Source organism: Phoenix dactylifera, unplaced genomic scaffold (genome assembly GCF_009389715.1).
Source record: "Phoenix dactylifera cultivar Barhee BC4 unplaced genomic scaffold, palm_55x_up_171113_PBpolish2nd_filt_p 000090F, whole genome shotgun sequence".
In the NCBI taxonomy this organism is placed as follows: domain Eukaryota; kingdom Viridiplantae; phylum Streptophyta; class Magnoliopsida; order Arecales; family Arecaceae; genus Phoenix; species Phoenix dactylifera.
Window position 1 is genome coordinate 998,687 of NW_024067679.1, and position 24,883 is coordinate 1,023,569.

Consider the following 24,883-nt stretch of genomic DNA (forward strand, 5'->3'; position numbering starts at 1 on the left):
AATGATTTAATCAAACAGTGCATCTTAGAATGTCAATAGTGATCATTTTGACAAACCTGTCTTTTCATGATGATACGTGCCAAGTGTTGGCATGGTTTAGTATGATATACATATACTGCCAACATTTGCTTATTCTAGTGTGCAACATCTCACTAATCATTTTATACTTTGTATCACTTTAAAAAAATAAGATGCATCATTTAGGTTATACCGGGATCATAAAAATATTAAGAAACATCAAATTATACTTAAAATCATTAAAAAAGTTAAAAAAATTGATTACCAATAAATCAAACATAAAAAGTTTTTTAAAAAAATGGGTGTGCCAATTCGGAACCGGCATGCCTAGATGTACCATGTGTTGGTACGGTGAACCGGCACACCCAGACGTACCGTGTGTCAATATGGTACCAGTCGCCCAGATATATCGTGGGTCAGTACGGTACACATGATACCAAACTGTTCGCCGATTGGTTCAAGTCCCGGTATCAGTTCGGCGGACATTGCATGGAACATATATTTTCTTATTTCTCTGGTATCTTTCCATAGATAGTCTCTTGCTCAAGTTTTTAGAAAGGTTAAAATTGTATTGAAAAAAGTTTTTCAACTTTCCTAAGTTTCCTTTTTTAAGAACTGTTATATATCTAAACATTTTCTTATTAAGACTCATCTTAAACATTTGAATAAATGATATTAAAAATATATATTTAATTTAAAATAGAAAGTTTTCTCATCTATCTGTATTTTAATAAAAGTGCAATTAAGGTATAGTTGCATCCCATGTGCAAGACTCTAGTGACAAACAATCAGAAAAATAGTAATATTTATAACTAAGTTTGAAATACCTACCTAATAAGCAACATGTGTTTAATTTAAGTGATCAAAAGTTTCCGGAAAGCACATAAAAGTCAATCTTTTTTGTTGGGAAGTGACTTGTCATTCATCATTCTCACAAGAACAATCATTACATTTTGCACTGCAATAATATTCTTATCTCTATCTTTCAATCATCCAAGCATGCCCATTTTGAGATTTGTGATAATCACCCTCAGGTAATCTAAAACCTGGTCAGGAATTGTGGTTGTCACTTCATGAAGGATATAAGAGCACCCGCATTTTCGCAAGTATCAAGCAAAAAATGCCTCGAGGCATTTATAGGAAACCACACAAGCCAGTTTGGCATCACTTTTTTATTTTTTGAAAACAAAATGACAAAAACCAAAGCAAAAAACATGTTTGGTATTTTTTTCTTTTATTGTTTATTTTTCAAAATTCATTTTATTATTTATAAAAAATAAAAAAGTAAAAGTAAAAAATTCTCACTTTCACTTTTTTCAAAAACAAGAAACTACTCTTTTACCACCACAACTGACACCACCTCCACCATCACTGTCACCATTAACATCGCCATCAAGATTTCCACCACCACCGTTGCCATAGTCCACCACCACCAATGAAGCCACCATCGCCAGTGTCATTTCCATCACTGCCATTGCAACCGCTGCTGTCATCTCCACCATCACCATTACTACCACCGCCACAACCATTGCCATAACTACTGCCACCCCCACCACCTCTGCCACACCGCCATTGACATGATGGTCTATATCACACCACCACCATCATCTAGTACATCTACAATCTCCACCACCACTACTGCCTTGGCCACCATCATCATATTTATGTTTCTAAAAATAATTGACAATACCAGCATATTTATATTTTTAAAAAATCAGAAATAAAATTAAAATATTTTTTTATTTTTAAAACTAATAAAAATGAAAGTGACGCCAAACAACACCTTAGTTGCAAGTTTTAAATCATTAAACGGTACTCTACATTTGCCTCTTCCACCACATGCACATTGCATCCATGGTTAGTTTCAGTTCGGCCTAGGTATGCTACTAAAAGAATGTATACATAAATAAAAGTATAAAATTTGTTCCATTTTCACCTCTTAACCATGTTCCTTTTTTAATAATAAAAAAATGTTCCTTTTCTGGCACATGAAATATGGTTGTTTAAAAGTTGAACGGAGATGTTGCAGACAACCTGACTCAAAACTTCTTTGAAACTCAGACCTGACTTATCAAGACTGGAGCAAGGATTTATCAATCAGTTAACCGTGGTCCTCCAGTCAAAACAAAAATTGGTTTGCCCCTGTCAAGAAGTTATGTAAATACAGACCATTTAACATCTTTGCAGTCAACTAGAGATCCTTAACATACTAGCAAAGCTAATGTGAATTGATAATATGGTATTATACATTGATCAAAAATTGCTGCACAAGTTACTGACTAGCTCTGAATCAGCTGTAAGATAGGAATTATGAAAAACTAAAAAAAAGCAAGTTCACAAAGCATTTGGATTTCTCAGAATTCAGATATGCCATACTTTACCGAACCAAGCAGTACAAGGCATAACGTACTATACCGGTTCGGTACCAATACATGCTACAGAGGCGTATTGACACTCGTTACGCCGAACCAGCCTCCATACTCAACGTACCGATACAATAATAGGGTGGCATCGGTATAGAGTCTAGTATTGAGACAGCATACTTTTCTCAGAACCCTTAGGTCATAATAGCTCTTTATTTTGATATTTTTTTTAATGTGTAAACCATGTTCACTGCATTGCATGACAGATCCAGTGATTGAAGGAGTAACTGATGAATACCTTTAATATCTGCATAAAATGACAGGCCACAATTCACAAAACAAGCAGCAACTGGATGATAACTAGAGAAAAAGCTAACTGGATTCTCTATATCGAACAATTGAAATAAATGGTATGTTACTAACATAACAACAGCCTCTCGTTTAGAATTCCATTGATTTTATAATCCAAATTTCAATTTAGCTATAAAAAAAAAAAAATTACACTATAGGGTAACCTAAAAGTAACCACAATTTGTACGGAATAAAGATATAGAAGTAACGAATTGGAAGTTATCTTGCAAGATAAGCAAATGTTTTTCACCTTTGCTAGCTCCAATGCCTTTGTCATAAGCATTAGATCACCATAAGAATGAGATGTTTGTACAACATTAAGTGCGCTCGCCATAGCATAGCCAGTCTGCAAATTTAAATAATGACCGCAAAGATGTATGTCAGCTTTTCCTTTCAGCTTGTCAAGCTGATTACCATTATCTAAACAGCATAGCTCTATAAACAGAGAAATAATTATCCATAGTGAGCTTATGCAATATTGACTCACAACAATGAAATGATCTCATAAGGCAGTTTATTTATCAAATGACACATTGAGAACTCTCCCAACTAAAGATCGGTTAACATATGTAATCATTTGTGTCAGAGCCTAGCATTCAAAAAGTTTTAAAACACGACACAAAGTAGCAAATGTTCACTACACCTACTCACCCGCTCAGCAAAATGAACAGCATTTTTTTGTTTCTCAAGTGGGGCAATGATGGGGAGGTATTCCACCTGTCAAATCAGAGAAATAGATTTCTTAACTACCAAAAGTTTCCAATTAAGCATCTCACTTGAGTTTAAGAATCTGAAAGCGTTAAATTCTATTCATGACAACATGTAGACTTATTTGGAATGACATAGTTGACTATATTCACATATAAGTGTGCATGTAGATGTGTATAACATTAAACTATTTTCAGGACAATTGCAATTATCAATTGCTCTTTCATATATATCAAATGGTAGTTACAGAGTAGTGGCTGAATTAAAATTTAAAATCGCAGGAATAGAAGCACCTATATGTGAAGCGCTGAAAAGTTTCAACTTTAGAAGGAAGAGTTTCTAGATAAAACACATTAATAATCTGACAGAGCAGCACTGATAGCAGAATAACAGCCAAGCTGATCATAATTTGGCATCAAACCATCTAGAATTCTAGATAGTAAAAACCTAACCATGGAACCAAGAAGAATCAATACGCATTATCAAATCATAACCACAGAATACTATTTTTAATGCATATTTAACACAGGGGACAACTTACACCAGCAAATATTAACCATTTGTTTACCCTTTTCTAAATTAATCTGGAACAGAATAATTTTCTTATAACCTTTTTCATGACAAAGAAATATAGGCCACAGAGCTCCCCTGCCTCAGTTACCCAACATGTGTGTCAATTAGGGCTACTAGGGGATGAAGTTCTCTCTGTTCTTAGCTTCAAGTTTAACTAACACATCCAATACATTTATTTCTAAGCAGGAAGGTTGTGTTATTTGTAGAAAATGCTACGTATTATTAATTCCCTGCCCTTGCAAACATCTGTAGACAATGACGATTGTATCTAGCTCAGGAACTTATTTAGCATTTTCACCTTAACTTCCAAACAAATGTGCAAACATTTATCTACCAAAGATTTTGATTTCATAAATATACAATTAATGTTGGTTATGTCCAAACCACAATCATAACCAACAAGCGTCATCGCAACATGATTTCTTCATATTTTCACAAACTCGAACCCCATACCATTTTATGTCTCTATCATATATCGTGACCCTTCAGTATAACCCAAGTTCAAGCAAAGCAATATGTATGTGTGTATGTGTATATATATATAGATAAATAGATAGATAGATAGATGGATAGATAGATACGCACTAGGATGCACTTGAGTGCATTTGGCTCCAAATGTTTCGTAGTGGAAATCAATGATGAATATTTCAAAATGAAAATCGACATTGTTGAACATGATCTATGTTGTATAAAATGCACAGAAACAAAAAAAACATGCAGTTTTGAGATCTTTTGCCATGCATCAAACCAATGAAAAATGAATCATTCTAATGGTACATATCATCATTTGATCATAATCTAGAAGCATCCAGATCAGCTAAAATTTGATTAGTATATGTTCTGAAATATTTAAATCAAGATCAACATTAGATATGCGAATTATATAGGATGTAACATACCTTAGTTTACTAGCTATGTTGCTGGCGTTCATTTTGTGCTTGCTTGATGCATAGGCAAAAAACCTCTAAGAAAAATGATTTTTAGTCTCTAGGTTTAGTCTCTAGGCATTTTATACACAATAGATCATGACCAACATTGCTGATTTTCATTCTGAGAGCTGCGTCATTCATTTCCACTAGGAAGCATTCTGGGCAAAATGCAATGGAATGCATCCTGGACTAAACATATAAACACACATACAAACATACACATATACAAATAAGGCACTCTCCCCATGAGAGCTTCATTGGATCTTCATTGCACATTTCCATATCATCTCAGTTAGTTATCCAATCTCCACCACTTTGTCTCAAACAATGGTAACCCACACATTTAAAATACTCATTTGTAAACCCATCCTTTCTGTTTTACCACTTACCCGAGCAGCATTTTGATCTGCTTGATGTTCACATTAAGACATTTAAGGCCATGATTTCATTTTTCTCCCAAATAAAACATTTTAGATTGTCCATTTTGTTTGACACACAAGGGTATCAACTGAAGCTGAAAAGTTTAGAAAACAAGTTAAAATCACCTAAAACTACCCTAAACAAAAAACACTTAACCAATAGTTTTGATCTCAGCATTCCTAATGAAACAAACTAAATAGTCTGAGACTGCTGAAGCATTGCTTGTTTGCTCTTTTTAAAGCCTAAGAATTTGTCTCACAGAATGTTCTATGCTTTTTGCTGTACAATAAAATTTCTGTACAGCTTTTACGCATGTGGCACCTACACATGCCCTTAAAGAACCTGTCCATTTCAAGCATTTGAGAAAAAATAGAAAAGATAAGGGTATTTGTTTCACTTTCTAGAAAAATTAGAGATAATCCAGGTCAAATCAAATATGAACAGTTGCGATCATGTCAAGAAAATCAGACACCAACAGGTGCCAAACCACAAAACACATAGTGGGGTTGCAAAACCTTCACCCAACCTTTAAAGTACCAGGTTTTGAAGCTACTATAACAAAGAATGATATACAAATAGTGCTCTCAAGTATAAATCAAACAAAAAAAGCTTTATGACAACCTGGGACCTCACCCAAGAAGGGTATCTTAAAGGCGTTATTTGGGTTCCTTGGCCCCCTTGTCCCTGTATAAGTATCCAAAATCTCCCCAGTACAAAACTAATATGGGATTAAACGCATGCCTACACAGGCCTATATATACTCCCATGCTTAAGCCCTAGTATCTTTGTCATAATAAGGGTCCAAATCTAATCAAATTTGATCACAAACACTACGATCAGCCCGTGATCAGCACAAAAGAGTCCCACTGCAATGTCCCCTGGTCTACATTGGGCCATGGGTTGGGTCTACTTTGATACCACTTGAAATGACTCGGGACCTCCCCCAAAAAAGCTAGCCACAAGGTATTATTTTAGATTTCTTGGCCCTATATAAGGGCCCAAGATCTTCTTAGCACACAACCAATGTAGGACTAAACACACATCCACACAAGACCTCATAGGCTTCACAAAGAAGATCAAATTATTGTTTGGGATAAACTTTCTCGCAAAAATGTGAAGAAACCTTGAATCAAGCTTCAATTTATTTGGAAATTACCAATGATCAAATTGTCAAAGTTTAGTTTGGGGAGAATATAACAATCAAATCAATTGGTAGAGATTAAATGAGGACAATCACAAACTATAAGTTTCCAAAGCCTTCAATGTGAGTTATAGAAGATGATCATAGATATCTAAGACTGTTAAGAGAACCACATGTTGCATGGATCGGTAACGCAATACTTCAAGACTGGGTGAGATAGTCCTATACATGAAATAATAGTAGGCCATGGCCTCTCAACTAGTATGTATTATGAAAACATGATACGCCGCAATGTTTTGAAAATCCTAAGAAGAGTGATTGACGTTTGAGAATCTTCAAGAGAATTTAGCATCATTGCTACTAGGGCAAGCCTTTGAGTTGGGCCTGGTTTGACATGAAAATTAGTAGCTTAAAGTAATTCTTTCCAGTAAATTTGTGCATCCGGTGCTATCAATAGGGTTATGCATAGACTGAAGCCTAAGTTGACTATTTTGTTGCTTTGAATATTGTGATAGCTTCTTTTTCTCCCTTCTTGTGCCATTCAGACGGCAAGATTGCTTCTAACCTGAAGAAAGTAAACTAAAGATTTAAAAGTTAGCAAGAAATCCTTGGATGCCAGTAAACCTGAAGACCTAGACATTTGCTTCTACCTTAATTTTGTGACTACTAAAATGGCAGTAGAAAGCCTTTTTCTCTGCAGTCATGATTCTACCTGTGATCAAGAATTTAAGTTTCATTGGTGCGGACCAGGGGCTGGCACAGCACATGATGCATGCCATTACATGCTGAAACAATTTGATAATTTAAACTTCTTTCTAACCCAATTAGGAGTTCCATCGTTAACTAAAACATATGTTAAACCTCTACATGGTCTCCTATAATAAAAAAAAGGTGGGTATATGTATGCATTTGGTTATTGTGTATTTTAAGCTAATATGACATCCTAACAGTGCATTAGCATTACTTCAATTACAACCATTGATAAATGTATATACTTTATAGTAGTCATTCATATTGTAAATAAATAGAACATGGAGTTTAAGATTTGAAAAGAGTAAAGCATGTATGAGTATTGAAGCATTCTGAGCTAATTAGTATCATATCAGATGAAGAAATTTTGGATATTAAGATCTAAGATTTTCTTACTAGGCCTTTGTGTCATGACAATTTTTGGGTATAATAAAATATATGAGCTTTTTAAGATAAAGTAGGCATTTTCACCCAAACCTAAAAAAGTGGATTTAAACTTTAAAGTAATTGTAGAGGCACCTCCATGAAATTGTGAAACTGAGTGAACATTCTGAAGAAGAGCTTCATCAACGAAATATTCCCCCTGAATTAGATGCCATCAAATGTATTATGACAGAAGGCATCAATAAGAAACATATCTCATGTAAAAAAAAAAACACTTACCATGACTGGTCAAAATGTACATGGGGAAAACGCACAACCACAGGTTGAAGTGGGAAGCCATGAATGAATGCACCAAGTTGAAATGAAATAAGAGACCTCCCATTTGTAGTGGTTCCCTCAGGAAACAGTAAAACATGTGGAAAACCATTGCATGAAGCCTTTCTCTGAATTCAAGTCCTAGAAAACATGTTTCTGTATCAAATAGCTAATATACAGGGAGACATTTTATTAAAAGAAGTCTTGTTCTATACACTTAGTTAGAAAAGCAAGTTTTGCTCTCTCCCAATTGAAATAATTGAAAAATTGCATTTCACATAGTGTTGACCAAGGTTCGCCGTCTCAGTAGCAGACCCCGTACCAGTACCATCCTACTACAATATCGGAATGGTACAGCTCGGCATGCTAAGTATCGATACGGTATGGAATAGCATATCGGTTCGGTACTAGCATGGTATGGTATGTCCAGTATGGTACGGTACTGACGATACGACAAATTTTGGACTGTTGACACTACAACTATACCCTAGTTATGACTAACACTAACAAATCTAAGCTGCAAAGGGAAGAAAGAGGACAACACAATTGATCAAAAATTAAAGTAACAAGATATACTTGTGTAACTCACATAACTATATATTCACAGAATAAAACAAAGCAATGACATCAACTGATCGTCATATAGTCACATTTCAACTTTGCTATACAAGTATGCACACCAAGTATAGGAACACTAGTTAGAACCAAAACATAGGCATGCCAATCTTCCATTTTTTGTTTCTCGTCAGCTATTCAAGATGGCATGAAATAAAGTCTAACCTAAAGATGGTCTAGAAATGCAAATTTACTTCCCCCATATTCATAAGCTAAAAAAAAATGTTCATCCAAAACAAGTCATCAAAGACTAAAAGAAATCGTTGCAAATTTTTTCTATAACATTTGCTAGATATAACAAAAAAATGTAAGGTGGCCCAATCCAAAAAATTTTATTTTCCTTTTGTTTCTTTATGTTTGATGTATTTGTACTTAATTTTTTGATATGTGAACTTAATGGGATAGACATATTGTAGGTAGTTGGCAATATTTAATTTTGTTCATATTTAACATTTTTAAATTATTTTTAAGTATTTCTTGTATTTTTTTAAAATTTAAAAAATTTATGAAGCTTGAGGCCCGACCCGAAGCCCAAAGCCCAAGTAAGGGCTGAGCTTGTGCCTAGAAGGTAGGACCTAAAAGCCTAGCCGGGTCAGACTGGGCTGGGCCAAGCCCAAACCTAAGTAAATTGTGTTGACCTTTGAGCAAAGCCTGGCTGGAGCCCAGCCTAACCCATGGCCAAGTCTATGTGTAAGGAGTTTTAAATTTCCTAGGGGCTGCGGCCCTTGCTGGCCCCCTTTTGGATTTGCCATTGGTCACAAGCCTCAAAATGTAGGTGTTACAATTGACGAGGTAACCTGGTTCTAAAAGGATTTTCTCCTTAACAAAAGTTGGAAATGACATTTAATGACATCAAAGGGAATTAATTTTTTTCTTTTATTTGGCTACAATATGTTGGGCATATGTTCTCCCAAATGGTCCATGTTCACCTCATTTTTCATATGCAAAAAGCTCAACAACACCTAAACCCATAAATATTGTGTTTTGTAGTCATCGTTCATCAAAATCTTCCTCCATCTTTCATGTAAAGATGAACAAATCATATTAAAGTTTTGATAGATTCCTATGTAATAAATAGGATCTAGTGATCAACCAGTCTCCATTATCATTTGGTCAAAGTAGCTATATAGCATGTTGATAACATTTCTAGGTGGTTGTACAATAATCCAAAAACAGGATTTGGCCCTCATTAGCTTGACGAGTTTAGACGTATTGGGAAAAATGTTGCCCTTCACTAGGACTGAGAGGGTTTAAGGGCATATGGCGAATCATATCCTTAATTATGAAGCCCGAATTACATATGAATCTCAACTACCTAAAGAAAACATTATATTACCATTCCAAAATGATGCGATCAAGGAATATGGAACCATCCCGATCTACCCGGTTCGGGGCGTACCAAGCCGTGCCGGCGACGAACAGAGATGGTTCCGACATTCAAAACGAAAAATTGGCAGGAGGGGGAGAGGGAGAAGGAAAAAGAGAAAAAAAGAAAGGAGGGGAGGAAGAGAAAGGGAGAGGGATGGAGGGCGTCAAAGGGCCGACGGATGGACTTCGCCCTTCGGACTCCCATTTCTTTCGATTTTACTTAAAATTTTTAAAATAAAAAAAGAGGCCCTGACAGACTCCTGTTTTGAATAAAATAGAGGTCTAGAGGGCGAAGCCCCTTCTCCACCCCTCGGGGCACTCCGGCGGTCTCTGGAGCCCCTCTTCCCTCTCTTTTTCTCTCCCTCTCTCTCTTTTCCTCTCTCTCGTTCTGCCTCTCCCTTGCTCTCTCTACCGTGTCGGTACGGGCTCAGCACGGAACACCAAGGAGGCATAAGAAATGTGCCACCGGCCGATTGGTATAGGCTCTAGTACCAGCGCAGCAAACCTTGGATGTGATGAATTAGGAAAAGATGAAGGCTAGATCAACATCTCATCATCAACTTAAACTCCACAATATTATTGTGGACCATGGAATGCCGTACCGGCCCGTACCGGCCGGTACGTACCGGTCCGGCCGTGGACCGGTACCGGAACGGATAAAAAATCGGTATTTTTCGGTTTTTTATCCGAACCGGCCGGTACGGGTGCGTACCGGCCGGTTCGGGCCCGTACCGGCCGGTTCGGAGCCCGTACCGGCCGGTACCGGCCTCGTACCGGTGCGAACCGGCCGGTTCGCACCGGTACGATTTTTTTTTTTTTAGAAAGATTTTTGAAACCACCGCGTACCGGCCGGTACGGGACCGGTACCAGCCGGTACGTACCGGACCGGACCGGTACGGTACCGGTCCGGCCGGCCACCGGTACGCCGACTGGTACCGGTACGGCGGACCTTGTTGTGGACATAATTTTCCTTCCCTTTTTTATTCCCATGAGCTCATTAATTTTGTTGGATACGCACTATAGCGATATCCAAATGTTTTGAAATGTTGAGGACCAATATTCATGAACATAATAAATCACCATAATACAATCCCATAGCATTTCAATACCACCACTCAAATGTGTTTGGATATGTCATAGGAATCATAATCTTTCGTAATCATTGTGTTTTTCGAAATTACAAATTATGGTTCAATACAAGTGTTAGTACAATGAATTTTTTCCAAAATCTTTCAAATCATGTGATTAGAAAAAAACTTGTCTTTCAACATCTAAAAATTTTGAATAAAGAAATAGAATAAGATCATGATTTTGAATTTAGAATGTCCAAATGCAACCTTAATAAGCTACAAAATGATTACCATTAACCTTGCCAATAGAATTCTATTCCATGTTCATTCTCTTTATTCTAGCAATATAGTAATATAACTTTTACAACTAAAAGAAGAAAAGAATACATAATACCAAGAATAAGCTTTGGCTTAGAAGAACATATCCCGAAAAATAAATGAAACATGACTTATCTAGTAAAGTGGTCAAATTGATCAGAAGAGAACACAAAATTTACCAAGATAATAGAAAAACAAAGACAAATGATAAGTTCATCAGTATAATTTTCTTGATTTATAATACAACTGAATAAAATAACAATGTCAAGAAAAGTGGAAATTAGATCAAAATATAGATATCATAACTTAGAAACATTTTACCTTTATTTCACTAACAGCATGCTTTCTCGATGGTGCTGAGAACCTATCAACATAAATAACCTATACAACATATAACATAAAACTCAATGAAATGGCAACCCTTTAATAACTTGATTTCGCAAGAATGCCAATGCATGGAAAGTAAAGTATATATAAATTTAACACTAGATACCTAGATATTTGACGAGTAACATATTTAGCCAAGTAAAGCATAGATGTACCTGCATGGCTCTAATAATAGTTCCAACAAAGGGCAAGGCATCATGTGACTCGGAAGCAACAATAGTTGGAAATAGTTCATAGAAAAAGAATATGGGCTCTATGTATGAGATATGATTAGCAACAACTATCGGTGCAACCTCACGCGATGCAGGCCTTCCTATTCTCTTAATCCAGTGATACCTGACACAACAAAGAAAAAAAAAGGACATACAAAAAAATATTAATTATGTTGAAAGGAAAGTGAAATAATTACCATAATCAAATGATTTTTAGTAAACGCTAGAGTTAAAACTTAATGCACCGAATCATACATATATATACATACATATCTACATTAACATATATATATATATATGTCTGTGTGTGTATACAGTTAGGTGGGATGCTTTTGAGAGCATTTGGCTCCAAATGCTTCCTCGTTAAAAATAATGAAAGACCTCTCAAAATAAGAATATGAACCATTGATCATGATCTACAACATTTAAATCAGCTAGAAACCAAAAATCACACATTTTGGAGGTATTTTGCCTATGCATCAAGCTGACAAGCACAAATATAGCATAAACCATAAAATTTGGAATCTAACCCATCTTGATTTAATATTTTAAAAGTGTATCTGTATCTGTATGTTTCCACAGGATTTTGTTTATCAACTTTTCTAATCAAAATGCCCTTGAGTCAATTCTAGAGTGTCTCTAAGCTCTCCAAAAAATGAATTTGCTTTGGGGTGCCTATTGTGTAAACATGAAAAGTTCCTCAGGCCAATTGATGCCGGATTGGCAACTTATTAATCAACCATCCCCATGTACCAGTCCAAATCCTACTAGTTTGGCACCAAATCCTACAGTTTCACTAATCCCCTTGCCATGTGGTAGAATTTTCATGTGCATAAGACAAGAACCCCCTAATGTTACTCCAAAAAATATTCTCATCTAGAAACAAACCCATCCCCGCCTTTATTTCATAAATAGTCAATATCTCCATACCAGCTTTTCTCTTGTATGAGTTCTTTCCAAACAAACTAGCCTTCTCTTTGTATCCCAGACAAATAAGTTAGATGACAACAATCGTGGACATAAATTGACCACTTAATTTGTTAAAATATATATAAGGACCATTGATAGGAAGTGACAATTAGGGATCATGGCATCTAGCATGGAGCACTGCAAGTATAGTGGTATTGATTTTTTGAATTGAGAACTAGGACCTCAGCCAAGATCGATGTGAGGCAAGACCTTGGATTGTAAATTTTTGATATTTTTTGTTTGCTTCACATTGTGTTGATGTTTTATATTTTATTCTATATTATTTTTATTTTATTTTTGTTTCAGCTTTTATTTGTATTCCTATTCTGTATTTCATGAATATATATCTATTTCTTTTAGTAAGTCTTATCTTTTTCTTAACATGCATTTCATGTGTTGATTTGCTATTGTATACACTATATACACACATGCAAGGTATGCAGTACCGACTGTACCGACGTATCGGTGGGCATTGGTACCGGTACGGTACCGAACCAAACCGAGCCGAACCGGTACTGTACCGATGGGGCTAAAAGCCAAAAAAAATTTGGAGCCGGTACAGACTGGTCGGTTCGGTCCGGTACCGGATCGGTACGCGCCGGTACCGGATCGGTACCGGCCGGTACGCATCGGTACCGAAATATGTAGCTGTACCGTACCGGTAGGGTTCGGTACCAGTATGTACCGGCCGGTACCGACCGATACGGCAGACCATGCACACATGTATATACATGTATATACACACAAAACTACATGTATCTATTATGCAAAGATAAGAATTTTTGTAGTCAAAACACGTGAAACTGACTCCAAAGCATGAAACCTTGACTAAGGTAGTGTTTGCTTGGGGAATAAGTTTGGGGATATCCTCCCACTTGCCCCACTTATTCCACCAAACAACATTTTGGCACCGACAAAGCAGGCTTATTCCCTTGTCATGATGTCCTAGGAGATATCCCTCCGACTTACATCATAAGCTCATTCGATGGTGGAAATCTGATAGGCTCATTGCACAGAATTGAGAAGAAACTTATTCCTCCTAATTACCATATTACGCCTCCAATTACTCTTTTTCCCCCATTCACTCTCCAAATACCAAAAAAAAAGTAGGAGAGCAATTCTATCCTTGTGATAAAATCTAAATCATCACGAAATCCAATGCATACTAAATGCACTTCAATCCCTACCCTCATCCCTTCCCACTTATTCATCCAACCGAATGCCAACAAGCATGTATCCCCTCTACTGTACCCAAATAACTTTTCCTTATTTCCACAAAATTTATTCTGCAAACAAATGCAACTAAGGATGTAGGGTATTGCTCTAAATATGTAAGACAAAAATCAACCAGTGTATCTCATCATATTCCTCCCCTTTTCTGTTTTGGCTTTTACAGTCCTAATTTCTCTCTATCTTAGAAATCTTCATTTTTCGGAAATCTCAATAAACTTAATCTTTATCCCTTAATAATTTTAGAGTTTTAAAACTTTAAAAGATAAGGAGTTTGGAAGAAAAATAGTAAACAAATCATAACCATCTATACTTTGAGGATTTCAATGTATGTGCTCTCACTTCCATAGCACGTGCTACAAAGCATGTACATATGTGAATATATTTATACCTATGTACAAACATGAATATACATACACATCTGTGTATATGCGTTTGCATGCATGCATACATATATACAACACAACAATATAGCACATGTTTTACTTAGGCATAGAAATATGGAAGATAACAAGCTTCTATGTCCTCATATTCAAAACATTTCTCCTAGCAAAGAAAAAGGTCCAAAACTTAAGTACTAGTTTTAATTTGATTTATTTCCCCTACGTATAGCTTTAAACAATTCATCAACTCTGATTTTATTTCCCCTCAGTAAATCAATTATAAAGAGCAAATTATTGCATTTAATCAAGTTAGAAAGAATTGACCTACATCTTAACACAGTCTTGTACATAATCTTTTTCAAAGGACCTGGAATCAAATCGAATCATGCTTCATGGAATGGGCTTATTAGAATTTAATATGCTGCACAAGTATTGGTTGAGACTGGTGTGGCAAAGGTGTAAAAATTTGGTTTTGGTGAGGTCAACCAAGTTTCGGTCTCTACAATTTCAGCGATTTTGGTAGTTTAAACGATTTTGGTAGTTTAAGCGATTTTAGTAGTTTAAGAAGTTTTAGTAGAATTCTAGTCAAAGTTTCAGGGTTTTGGTAAAAAAATATAAGGAAAATGTAAAGGAAGCTAAGATAATTACAAAATATTGAAGTATTTTTCTACTGGTGAAATCATTGGATTTATAGTGTCAGAGTTTTCTCCTATCAGATTACTTTTACTGAAACGAAATCAGTCTTTTTCCAAGCTAATTGTGCTTGTCAATCCAAGCATGGCTAAATTATCAAAGCTGTAGCACTCAAAAATAAACTAATAAACTTACACCAACATTAGCATAACCAGAACCAATAAGCCATATGCAATCTATTAGGGCGGTCAAACTCCACCACCCTCATCTGCTTCCATTATCTTTTCTAACTCATATTATTCCATAATTCCCCTTGTGTCCACATCATTCTCACAAATTCACATCCTTCATCATAGCTATCAGAGATCTAAACCAAACCAAATTTCAAACAGATGATCTACATTATAAGTATGATCAGAACAACACCACCATCAACGAACGATAAAGAGAAAGACAAAGGAAGATGGAGACAAAGAGAAAAGGGGTTTCAATTACCCGAAGGTGAAGAGGATGCAACGAGCGGAGATCCTGGTGACCCACATGATCCGGCTCCGCCACCGGGGCATCGGGCTCTGTTTGTCCTTCCACCCCTGCAGCGCCAGCTTGGTTGCCAGGAATCCCACCGCGAGGGCGAGCCCGAAGAGCACCAGCCGCGCGAGGGCGACGGGCAAGCAAAGGACCACCTTGAACCACTCATAGCCCCCGGCAATAGACGGAGTGTGGTTGCGGAAGGGATCGACGGGGATCGGCCGGGGCAGGGCCAGCGGGGGCGCGCCCAGAAACTCGAAGGGGTTCTCCGGCGGTCCGGCGGGGCGGCGCTCGCAGTCGATGTCGAGGATGACATCGGAATCGCGTCCACCGCCGGGGAGGAGAGGGGTGCGGAGGTCGCCGTTGGAGTTCGCCATTGAAGCTCAAGGAGCGAATTTCGGGGGAGGTAAAGAAGAGATGGCGAGATGAGGACGATCAGAGACGGAGAGAAGAGATGAGGAAAGTTCGGACAGAATAAATAGTAACAGTGGTTTATTTGGGTTTTTTCTTTTTTGGTATATATACATATTTGGTGTCTTTCAATCGTCGTGTTTCTCGGGATGCGAATAAGACGTCGACGACGATGATGATGCCGATCATGTGGGCGTCTACGATTTGCGCCGGGGGGGATGGAAAGCTCCGAAACCGTGTCATCGTTCAATGGTTTCTCTTTCACACTTACCAAAGATAGAATCGAGTGGATTGACCTAATCTGAGTCTCGTGTTTTTTTGGAATTGTGCCCGTTGGCCCGCCAGCCCTCACCTTCTGATAGCCTGTCCAAATCCCATTTCTGAATAAAAAAACTAAAATTTATGAAGGTTTTTTCCTCTTCCGCATGCTACAATGAGAAGGGACTAGGTTTCTATAGATCACACCCAAATAAATTGGTCCAACATAATCTTCAAATCAAGGATATTGTTCTAAAGAAGAAAAAAAAGAAAAAGAAGGGGGGGATAATCTTCAAATCAAGCTATATCATTTATGTGCTTTGCCTTGCATGTGAATTTGGATATTTTATCTTCTAAACACAACTTTTGACATAAAAATGCCTTTTTAAGTTCAAGGTAATAATAGCTGATCTAAATTAGAGAACTCACATTACCAAATCTTCGGCCGTTGTGATCCAAATTCAAGTAGCATTTCGGCTTCAATTTTGTAAGCACAGGAAATCCATATCATGACCACATATATATACTAAAACTCTATAAACAAAAAAAGTAATTAGCTCACAAATCTTAAGTCTATATACATATTCCCCATCCTAATCTCCTCTGCCTTTTAATTCTTACAATCTTTTTAAACTTGTTCGCCTAGACCTCATGCCTCTCTTTCTTCCTCTTTCTGATGAAATTATAACCATTCTACTTGCCTAGGTAAAAAGCAACCTTGATGATTGATAGTTTAACCTAAATCTTATTGTTTCCTTAAATTAAAAGTTATCTACCACTTTATCAACTTTTAGAATTGATACAGCTGCCTTCATCAAACAAAAAGAATAACAACCTTGGAAATCTTTAGGGGCAGCAAGTAATTGGATCAAGGGTGTGTTATCACCATCTATTTCTTAAAAGGTATAAAAATAGAAAAATATAAAAAAATGAACGTCAAAAAGGCTAAACTAACTAATCTTAAAATATTGGGCAGAATTTAAGCTAAACCTAGAATTAAGAAAGCAAAATAATTCTAGAAACTAAGGTCTAAGGAAGCTAAATGAACAAATATCCCTAAAGATTACTATAGCTTACCACCTCATTACCGAGGGAGCTTCGTCATTGCCAAGAAATCCACCAACTGATGCCATCATAGCATGTTACAAACATGGACTCAACCATCTAGCCTTCTCGTCATTCCCCAAAATCCATCAAGGCTTACACAAAATCCAACATGCAAAAAAACTTAAGAACAAACATGAGTTAATATGCACTCAAAAGAAAGCAAACTTTATTAATGTGCCAAAACAGGGGGTACATAGGAGGCATTTATAGGATTTGAGGTTTGTTGCCACTAGAAACCGGCCCGACTTAGGGGCTAAGTTAAAGGGGTTGTTGGAGATCTCGACTCGTCTGCCATCCGGATCAGAGAGATGGATGGGTTGTTGCATGCCTCCACGTGATAGTTCGATGATTGCTGCACTCGATCAGCAATGATCTCGACGCCAAGCACCCATAAGTTGGTATTGGATGGTGGAGGTATGGCTTCAACAAGTGCTCCAATGCTGGCTTCGATCTAAAATAGTAAAACATAGAAGTCCATACACCGGAGCATGTCTAACGGGGGACCCTTCAATATTTAAGCCAAACACATCTCTCAAGAAATAAGAGGAGGCCTGGGAGGGGCAGACAAGTAGCATAAGAAAGTCAAAAGAGAACTTACCTAGAAGTCCTCAAGGAATGTAATATATAAGCAAGAGATGATGTCCGCAGCTCAGTAGTTTGGGGTTATTTTTTGGAGAGTGGCTGGAAAGTTGGATAAATTACTACATCAATTGCCTCCTGGAGCATCATGAGGGCCCTGAAGCTCTCCAGATGGTCTAGAGGGTCAGTCGTCCCATCGTAGGTCTCCAGCTGGACCATCTTGAAATGGGGAGGAAGGGGTTCCTCCATGATCTTCACCAAAAATGGAGAGTCAGCTGTGAAGTCAACACCATCCTCGAGCTCGGCATTGCAGCCTCTCAGAGCCTTGAGGTAGCGATCCATTTTCTTGAACTTAAGGTCAAGGTTGACCTCTCTCCTAGAGATCTCTCTGATTGGTGGTGGGACGAAAATCCTGGCATCGATCCCTTCCAAGATTGCGAGCTCAGGGATAGGCTTCTCCTTTCTTGCCCTGTGCCCCGTGAGTGAGAATAATGACTGTGTTGAGACTATAATAGACTCTAAGGACGAGAATGACAACTTGGCTACATCGGGTCCTCCTGATCTCTCTATGCACGAGTTTGCTGCAGCGACTGTTACAGCTACGATTGCTGTTGCTGCTGATGGTGGTGGTTAGCATCCATCTATTATAGGTTATGGATGGTGATGGTCAATGTGTGAACTTGCTGCATGAGTAAACAGAATTGCTAAGCAGTAACCAACAAGTCAGGCTATGGCGCTTGCGAAGGGGGGCTCTGAGGGCTCTGTAAAGAGCTATCAAACTCCAAGGCTGCATCATGCTAAACGGTTGCAATCCCTACCTATCTTCTTCTTGACTCATAGCTATGTGTTGCCAGCTTGATTGATCAAACCTCCAAAGATGGAATTAGGATCCTTCCTTTAGCACCAATCTATTGCTGCTGGAAACTGGCCTGACCCAAGTGCCAAGTTAATAAGGTCGCTAGATATCTCAGCTCGTCTGCCATCCAGAGTAGAGAGATTAGATGGGGTCACTGCATGCCTTCGTGACAATGGTTTGGTGGCCACTGTGCTCGATCAATGATGACCCGATGCTGAGCACCCATGAGTTGGCATTGGATAGCAGAGAAATAGCTTTGACTGGTGCTCCAACACTATTTCCAACCTAAAATAGCAAAAATAAAGAAGTCCACCTACCGGAGCATGTCCGATAGGGGACCTTCTGATGCCTAGGTCAAACATAGCTCTTAGAGAGGGGCAGAGGTAGTATAAGAGAGTCAAAAGAGAACTTACATAGATGGCCCTCAGGAGTGTAGTAAATAGGTGAGGGTTGAAGCGCGCCACTGAATAGTTTGGGGCTATACGTTAGTTTGAGCCAATGAGTATCGCATTTGTTAGAAAATAATTAGAGATCACGGCCGAGTTGCTTCCAGATGAAGGTAAAGTTTGAAATGAGGAGAACTCTTCGCATGCCTTTTGGGTTGGCCACATGGCAAGCTTTGACTGGTCAGCTTGCAGCTGGGGGGCAAACTTTCATTGGTTGGTTTGCCTCGTCAGATTCCGAAGTGTATTGAAGTTCTTTACAATGGTAAAGATAAATGGGCACTCTCATAGTTTTGAAAAGAACAAGAAAACTAAGTTCTTAGAGCACTAGATTAAGTAACATCACCATAAAGGCATTTCTAGAAGTAAAATAGATCTAACTGCGCATTTACAGTCATCCAATTTGATATAGTGGTGCATTAAACACCTTCAGATACCTTCTTCTTTGACCTAGACTCGAACTATGATAACTTTAAGGCTTATGGGACTCAATCTGGATTTGATAGTTGGGTTTGCCACTGTTAGAATGACTCATACGGCATAATAGTTGTCATCCAATATCTAATGGTACTATCCTTGCTATATGACTTCTGCTCCCGAACTATGCTAACACTAGTTCAATATTTTGCTTATAACCTTCTCATCCAAGCCTCGACTAAAATGATTCAGGTGGATTGAGAATCTTACTCAATGTTCGATGTAAAATCTAAATTCAATCTGTGTTGATCAAGATAAATGCATCTTTCAGAAAGATATGCATAGAACTATTTCTAGCACTATGACATGATCTATCATTGCCCAAGTTTATAAAATTTATTAAACATTTGTGAGTCAAGTGTAATCTTGTGTACTTCATTACTCAAGTCTTAGTTAGGTCCACAGATTGACTAGAGGCCTTGACCCATGGTCATACTTTCAATGCATCCATGACTACTTCCTTCCTAAGGTTTCGGACCTTTTATTTTACTCTATTGAGACATTTGTTAATAGAGTGTGATGTATGAAGGTCCAAGGTTAAGAAACCATAGAGTTAAGCATGTTTAGCCTACATCATAAGGTAAGACCAAGAATACACCCAGAGAATGTAAGTATCCCAGCACTACCCTAGTTTATACAATACATGTACTTCTAAGATTTGGAATACACTGTGAATACCTACTAAATTGGTGTTCACCGTGTAGCTCCCCAATCTAAAATCTAATTATTCAAGTTCCAAATCTAAACAAGCCAATAGTCTAAAGGGCTAATCTATAAGGCTCAAGAACTCCTTGATGGATAATCTTGAAGACATGGAGACTTATGCAATCTCATTTAAGTTGGGCGAAGTTTGTTGCATTACATATAAAGATAGGTCATAATACAAAAAAATACAAAAATATCCTATATATGAAACTATATATTACATACATATTGTCAGCATCCCAAAATCTAAGCTGGGTTGAAAAGCATGCACAAATTTGAACATATATCATGAAATTGAGCAGAAATGAGCTCTTTACTGAACATGTTTGCCAGCTATTCCAAGCAAGAAACATACCTAACCACAAGAATACCAGAGGTAACATATTCACAAACAAAGTAGATATAAATTTCCATATGCTTAGTCGCGCATAATGCACCATATTTGCAATAAAGTAGCACTAGTGTTGTCATAGAGAGCAGAATAGGTGTAGACATGAAATTATATAAATCACGCAATAAATTTTGGAGCCAATAGCTTTCGGCGTAACATAATCTTCACAAAATTAAATTGGAGCCAAGAAAAATACAGTACCCCATTGTGGAATAACAAATGTTTGAATAATTAGCCTAGTTAGAATTCAAATATTTTGTACTTCTATCAGAAGATCCCTAATAAGATTGATGACTACAACATAATGTGCCTTTACATCACATCCTTGCTCAATTGACATATCGGGGACACATGTCTGGATTAGGAATATGGTGAAGTGGGAACAAATACAATAGGCATTCCAAGAGTTGAGACTGGATGGGCGCTATATAGGAGCCGGATCAAAGATATTTTGGGAGAGGCCAAATCAAAAAAATCCCACTAGAGGTTGAATATGTGGAATGACATTATGCTGATAGGAGCAGGCCGAATAGAGATACAGGTTCAATTGATAGAGTATGCATGATAGGTAGTATAGAGCCAATCGGCTTGACAGGTGGTATCAAGTTAGGATGTGGAGTAGTGGAAGACAACTGGTGTTAGTTACTGCAACTGCTAGGAGTGGAAGTAGATGTAGGCAACAATTATAATGGGCAGTTATCTTATTTTAGTATTGATGTAGGACAAATTCCTTCCACGAAACAAAATCGTGGAACAGGAGAATCGAGCGAGGACATTGCAGTTATGAAGACTTTATTTCTCTTCTCCGTGGGGGTGTTTGGATCTATCTCACTCAAGGAGAGATCAATCCCACACTCCAGGAGAGTCGAATCAGATTAGTTTGCTTTTGAATTTTAGTTTAATCAAGCTAGTTTAGAGTTTTTGTGTAATTGTTGAATTCAGTCATATTTTGGTTCTGAATTTAGTTGGGATTAAGAGTCTTTGTTGATTTAGAATTTGCTTTGTGTTACGTCCCATTGTTTAGGTTTAGGGTGAGTCTGTAATCCTATAAAAGGATTGCTAGAAGAGCTGTGCTCTTCTTCTTGTTATTTTGATGTTTTCAGCCGCCATTAAGAAAGAAATGAAAGCTCTGTTTCTTGGAGCATTTGAATCTCCTGTTTTTCAAATCCTTTGAACCAGGTTCATTGCAGGAAGATTGATCATCTTCACTATTGTTTCTGCTCTGTTTTGAGCCAGCAAACAGCCACTTTTGGGATTCAAAGCTTAGCCCATGATCTAAGTTTCTATTCCTTAAATTCAGCCGGGCTTGTGAGTCCAACTTCCATGCTTTTCCGCATCATTTGGTATTAGAGTGGGTCTCTCCTGCTTCGATAGCGAACGACAGCATCGGTAGCGTCCATCCCATTGACGGTGATCATGGGATGCCAGCTCTTTGGGCAACGGTTCACGACCTTGAAAGCACGGTGCGGAACATCTTGTAGATGCTCAACGAGTTGCGGATCAAAAATACAACGGAACCCAACCAGAATCGAGTGCAGGCCAACGAGAACTTTCCTCATGGTCCACCAGTGCCGGCGTGTGACCTTCCCCATCGGCGTAGGCAGCATGTCTACTGATGCAAAAATAAAATTGTTCTCCCAATTGCATGAGAATCGCACAAGTAGTAAATTCTCGGGAGTCCGAGGTCGAATCCTCAGGGAACGATCTATAGATTATCAGCGTAATTTTTAGATGTAATTTTCAGTTGAATAAATTTGTGGATTAAGATGATGTTTTGAAGTTTAGAGAAACTAATTAATAGATTAAGTTCGATAATAAAGAGATGGTTAGGGATCCGGAATCCCCCTTGACAATAATACATTCAAGATATAAACTCTACGGTTTCTAATTTAAAAGTTCAAATGTAGGATAGATCTAATCATGGAATATATTGTTTGAACACACGAACTCAATTTCTAAGCATTCGTCGTGCCGGTTATGTCTACGACAAATCAAATAATAAAGTAATCCATGCATCAATAGATATAAACCATTAAAGAACTATCTACAACATAGGCAAGCAAGAAACCAAAACATATCAAAAGATCTAAATTGAATAGAACAATAGTTTAGAGTTTACTCCAAGAAAGTAACAAGTCAAGGGTTCTCCCATCACCCTAGACCAAAGGGATTAGCCGGCCATCAATATGAAAAAAATCTCCCCTGTTCCTCTTCTTTCTCTCTTTTTTTTTTCTTTTTATTTTCGGAAACAGGACATGCCTTGTTTCCTCTCTTTCTTTTTTTTTTTTCTTCTTCTTTTTCGAATGGGGCTGAGACTCTGTTTTCTTTCAATGAATGCCAGCCCCCCTGTTTCCGAAAAGAGAGTCCTTTATACCTCTCGATGGACTCCCTGATCACACAGGATGCTCCTCTCGTGCTGGCTGCCGAGTATCCCGGACGCGGAGAGGCTGTGATTGCGGGATCTTTGGTTGCGGCAATCTGAGATTTGGATGCTGGCTGGCCGCGAACGTGGCAGGCAGGGAAGCTTCACAGAAGCCGGGATCTTCGGTAAGGGAGGAAGGCTGATCGCAGGAGGCAGCTGAGATCCTCTGTGAACGTGGAAGCTTGGGGCTTGAACACTTGGGATCGTTTGGAATGCGCGTGGACTCGGAAGCGAGCTGATATTTCGGAAGATTGCAATCGCCATGGGATGCGGAAATGCTGGGATTCGGATGGAGGTTTGGAGCTGGGATCACGGACGTGGCCTGCGAGGAAGACGGAAGAGATCTGAGGGGGTTGATCACGGACGGCTGGGAGCTGATCACACGCGGACGCTGACCGATGGTGTGAACTGCGGATGAGGCGGAATCTGGGAGAAGCTTCGCGGGAGGTTGCGGATGTTGGCTCACGGACGCGGGGAATGTCTGGGCGAGGTTGGATCGCGGTGGATTTTTGCACGCGGACGGCCGGAAATTTAGCTGGGATGCGGGATCTGCAAGGAAGACGATGATGTTGTTTTGTGAGCTGCTCTGTTTTGTTTCTGTGAAGTCTGGGAAGCTTGGATTCGGCTGACGGCTTGGGAGGAAATCTGGGAACGACTGGATTCTATTCCGAAGAAGGGCAAAGCTGGATTCGTGAGCAGACGTTGAGGTCCGGTGATGATGCGGAGATGAAGATGCTGGCAAATAATCTGGAAGGGGCCTTGAATCACGGATGGTTGTTACCTTTGTTTCGGAACAGGGGAAGAGGATGCAAGAGATTCATCCGAATGCTGGGATTTGTTGATAGATGCTGAACGGATGAAAGCGGGATGAGCTGGGGCTTTATTACGAAGGGAGAGGATGCTGGGATTTGGATGATCAGAACAAAAATGAGAGCCGGAGCTGGTTGGGAGATGGGATAAAGATGAACTCGATGTGGACGACGACACGGACGCGAGGGGAAGTTTAAATATGAGCGTGGGAAGGATGACGTGGATGCAAGATGAATGGCTGAGATGGCTTGCAATTGGAATTGTGGTAGTGTAGCTTGGATAAGGTACGGAGCACGGGAGAAGACAAGTGAACCTTGGGGTGGCCATGTGTTGAAAAGGAAAATTGGGGTCGACTCTAATTGGTTAGGAAGATCCGATTCATGGGGTGCATGCGATTGGGTTCAGGGATCATCCCAGATGAATTTGATTCGACCTGCATACATTAGACTCAATCAGTAAATAAATAAGTAAAACTTGAATTACCTTTAATACTTTATTAAAATGCAATGATGAAGGTGACACATTTTTTTTAAGTTAAATTCACAAAATATATGAATTAAAATAATGATAAATGCTACGAATAAGATATTAGTTTATACATTATTTAGCACTTATCACACCCCCCAACTAGCTTATTGCTAGTCTCTAGCAATTAACGAGCAAATAATAAAATGAGAGTGCAAAAGGTGTGGTCTAACCTATGATGTTTTATTAGAACTAATTGCATAAAACTAAGATAAGTACTCACTTTCGTAGGAA

General features: G+C 38.3%; 1 protein-coding gene across 3 annotated transcripts in view; it reads right to left on the reverse strand.

Annotated features, from left to right (window-relative positions):
* LOC103710636 (lysophospholipid acyltransferase LPEAT2) overlaps positions 1-16,158 on the reverse strand; it is a 31,735-nt gene extending 15,577 nt beyond the window's left edge. For 2 of the 3 annotated variants that reach the window (XR_005507100.1, XM_039116410.1), the window contains exons 1-7: positions 15,633-16,158; positions 11,866-12,046; positions 11,645-11,704; positions 7,917-8,080; positions 7,773-7,836; positions 3,384-3,449; positions 2,983-3,078 (exon numbers count right to left, since the gene is read on the reverse strand). Coding sequence is in view for 2 of the 3 variants with exons in the window: in XM_039116410.1 (XP_038972338.1) it covers positions 2,983-3,078; positions 3,384-3,449; positions 7,773-7,836; positions 7,917-8,080; positions 11,645-11,704; positions 11,866-12,046; positions 15,633-16,042 (1,041 nt within the window). In the remaining variant the exon portion in view is untranslated. The remainder of the gene's footprint in view (positions 1-2,982; positions 3,079-3,383; positions 3,450-7,772; positions 7,837-7,916; positions 8,081-11,644; positions 11,705-11,865; positions 12,047-15,632) is intronic. The other variant, XM_008796452.3, reaches the window with a different exon arrangement.
* Between the last annotated feature and the right edge of the window lie 8,725 nt (positions 16,159-24,883).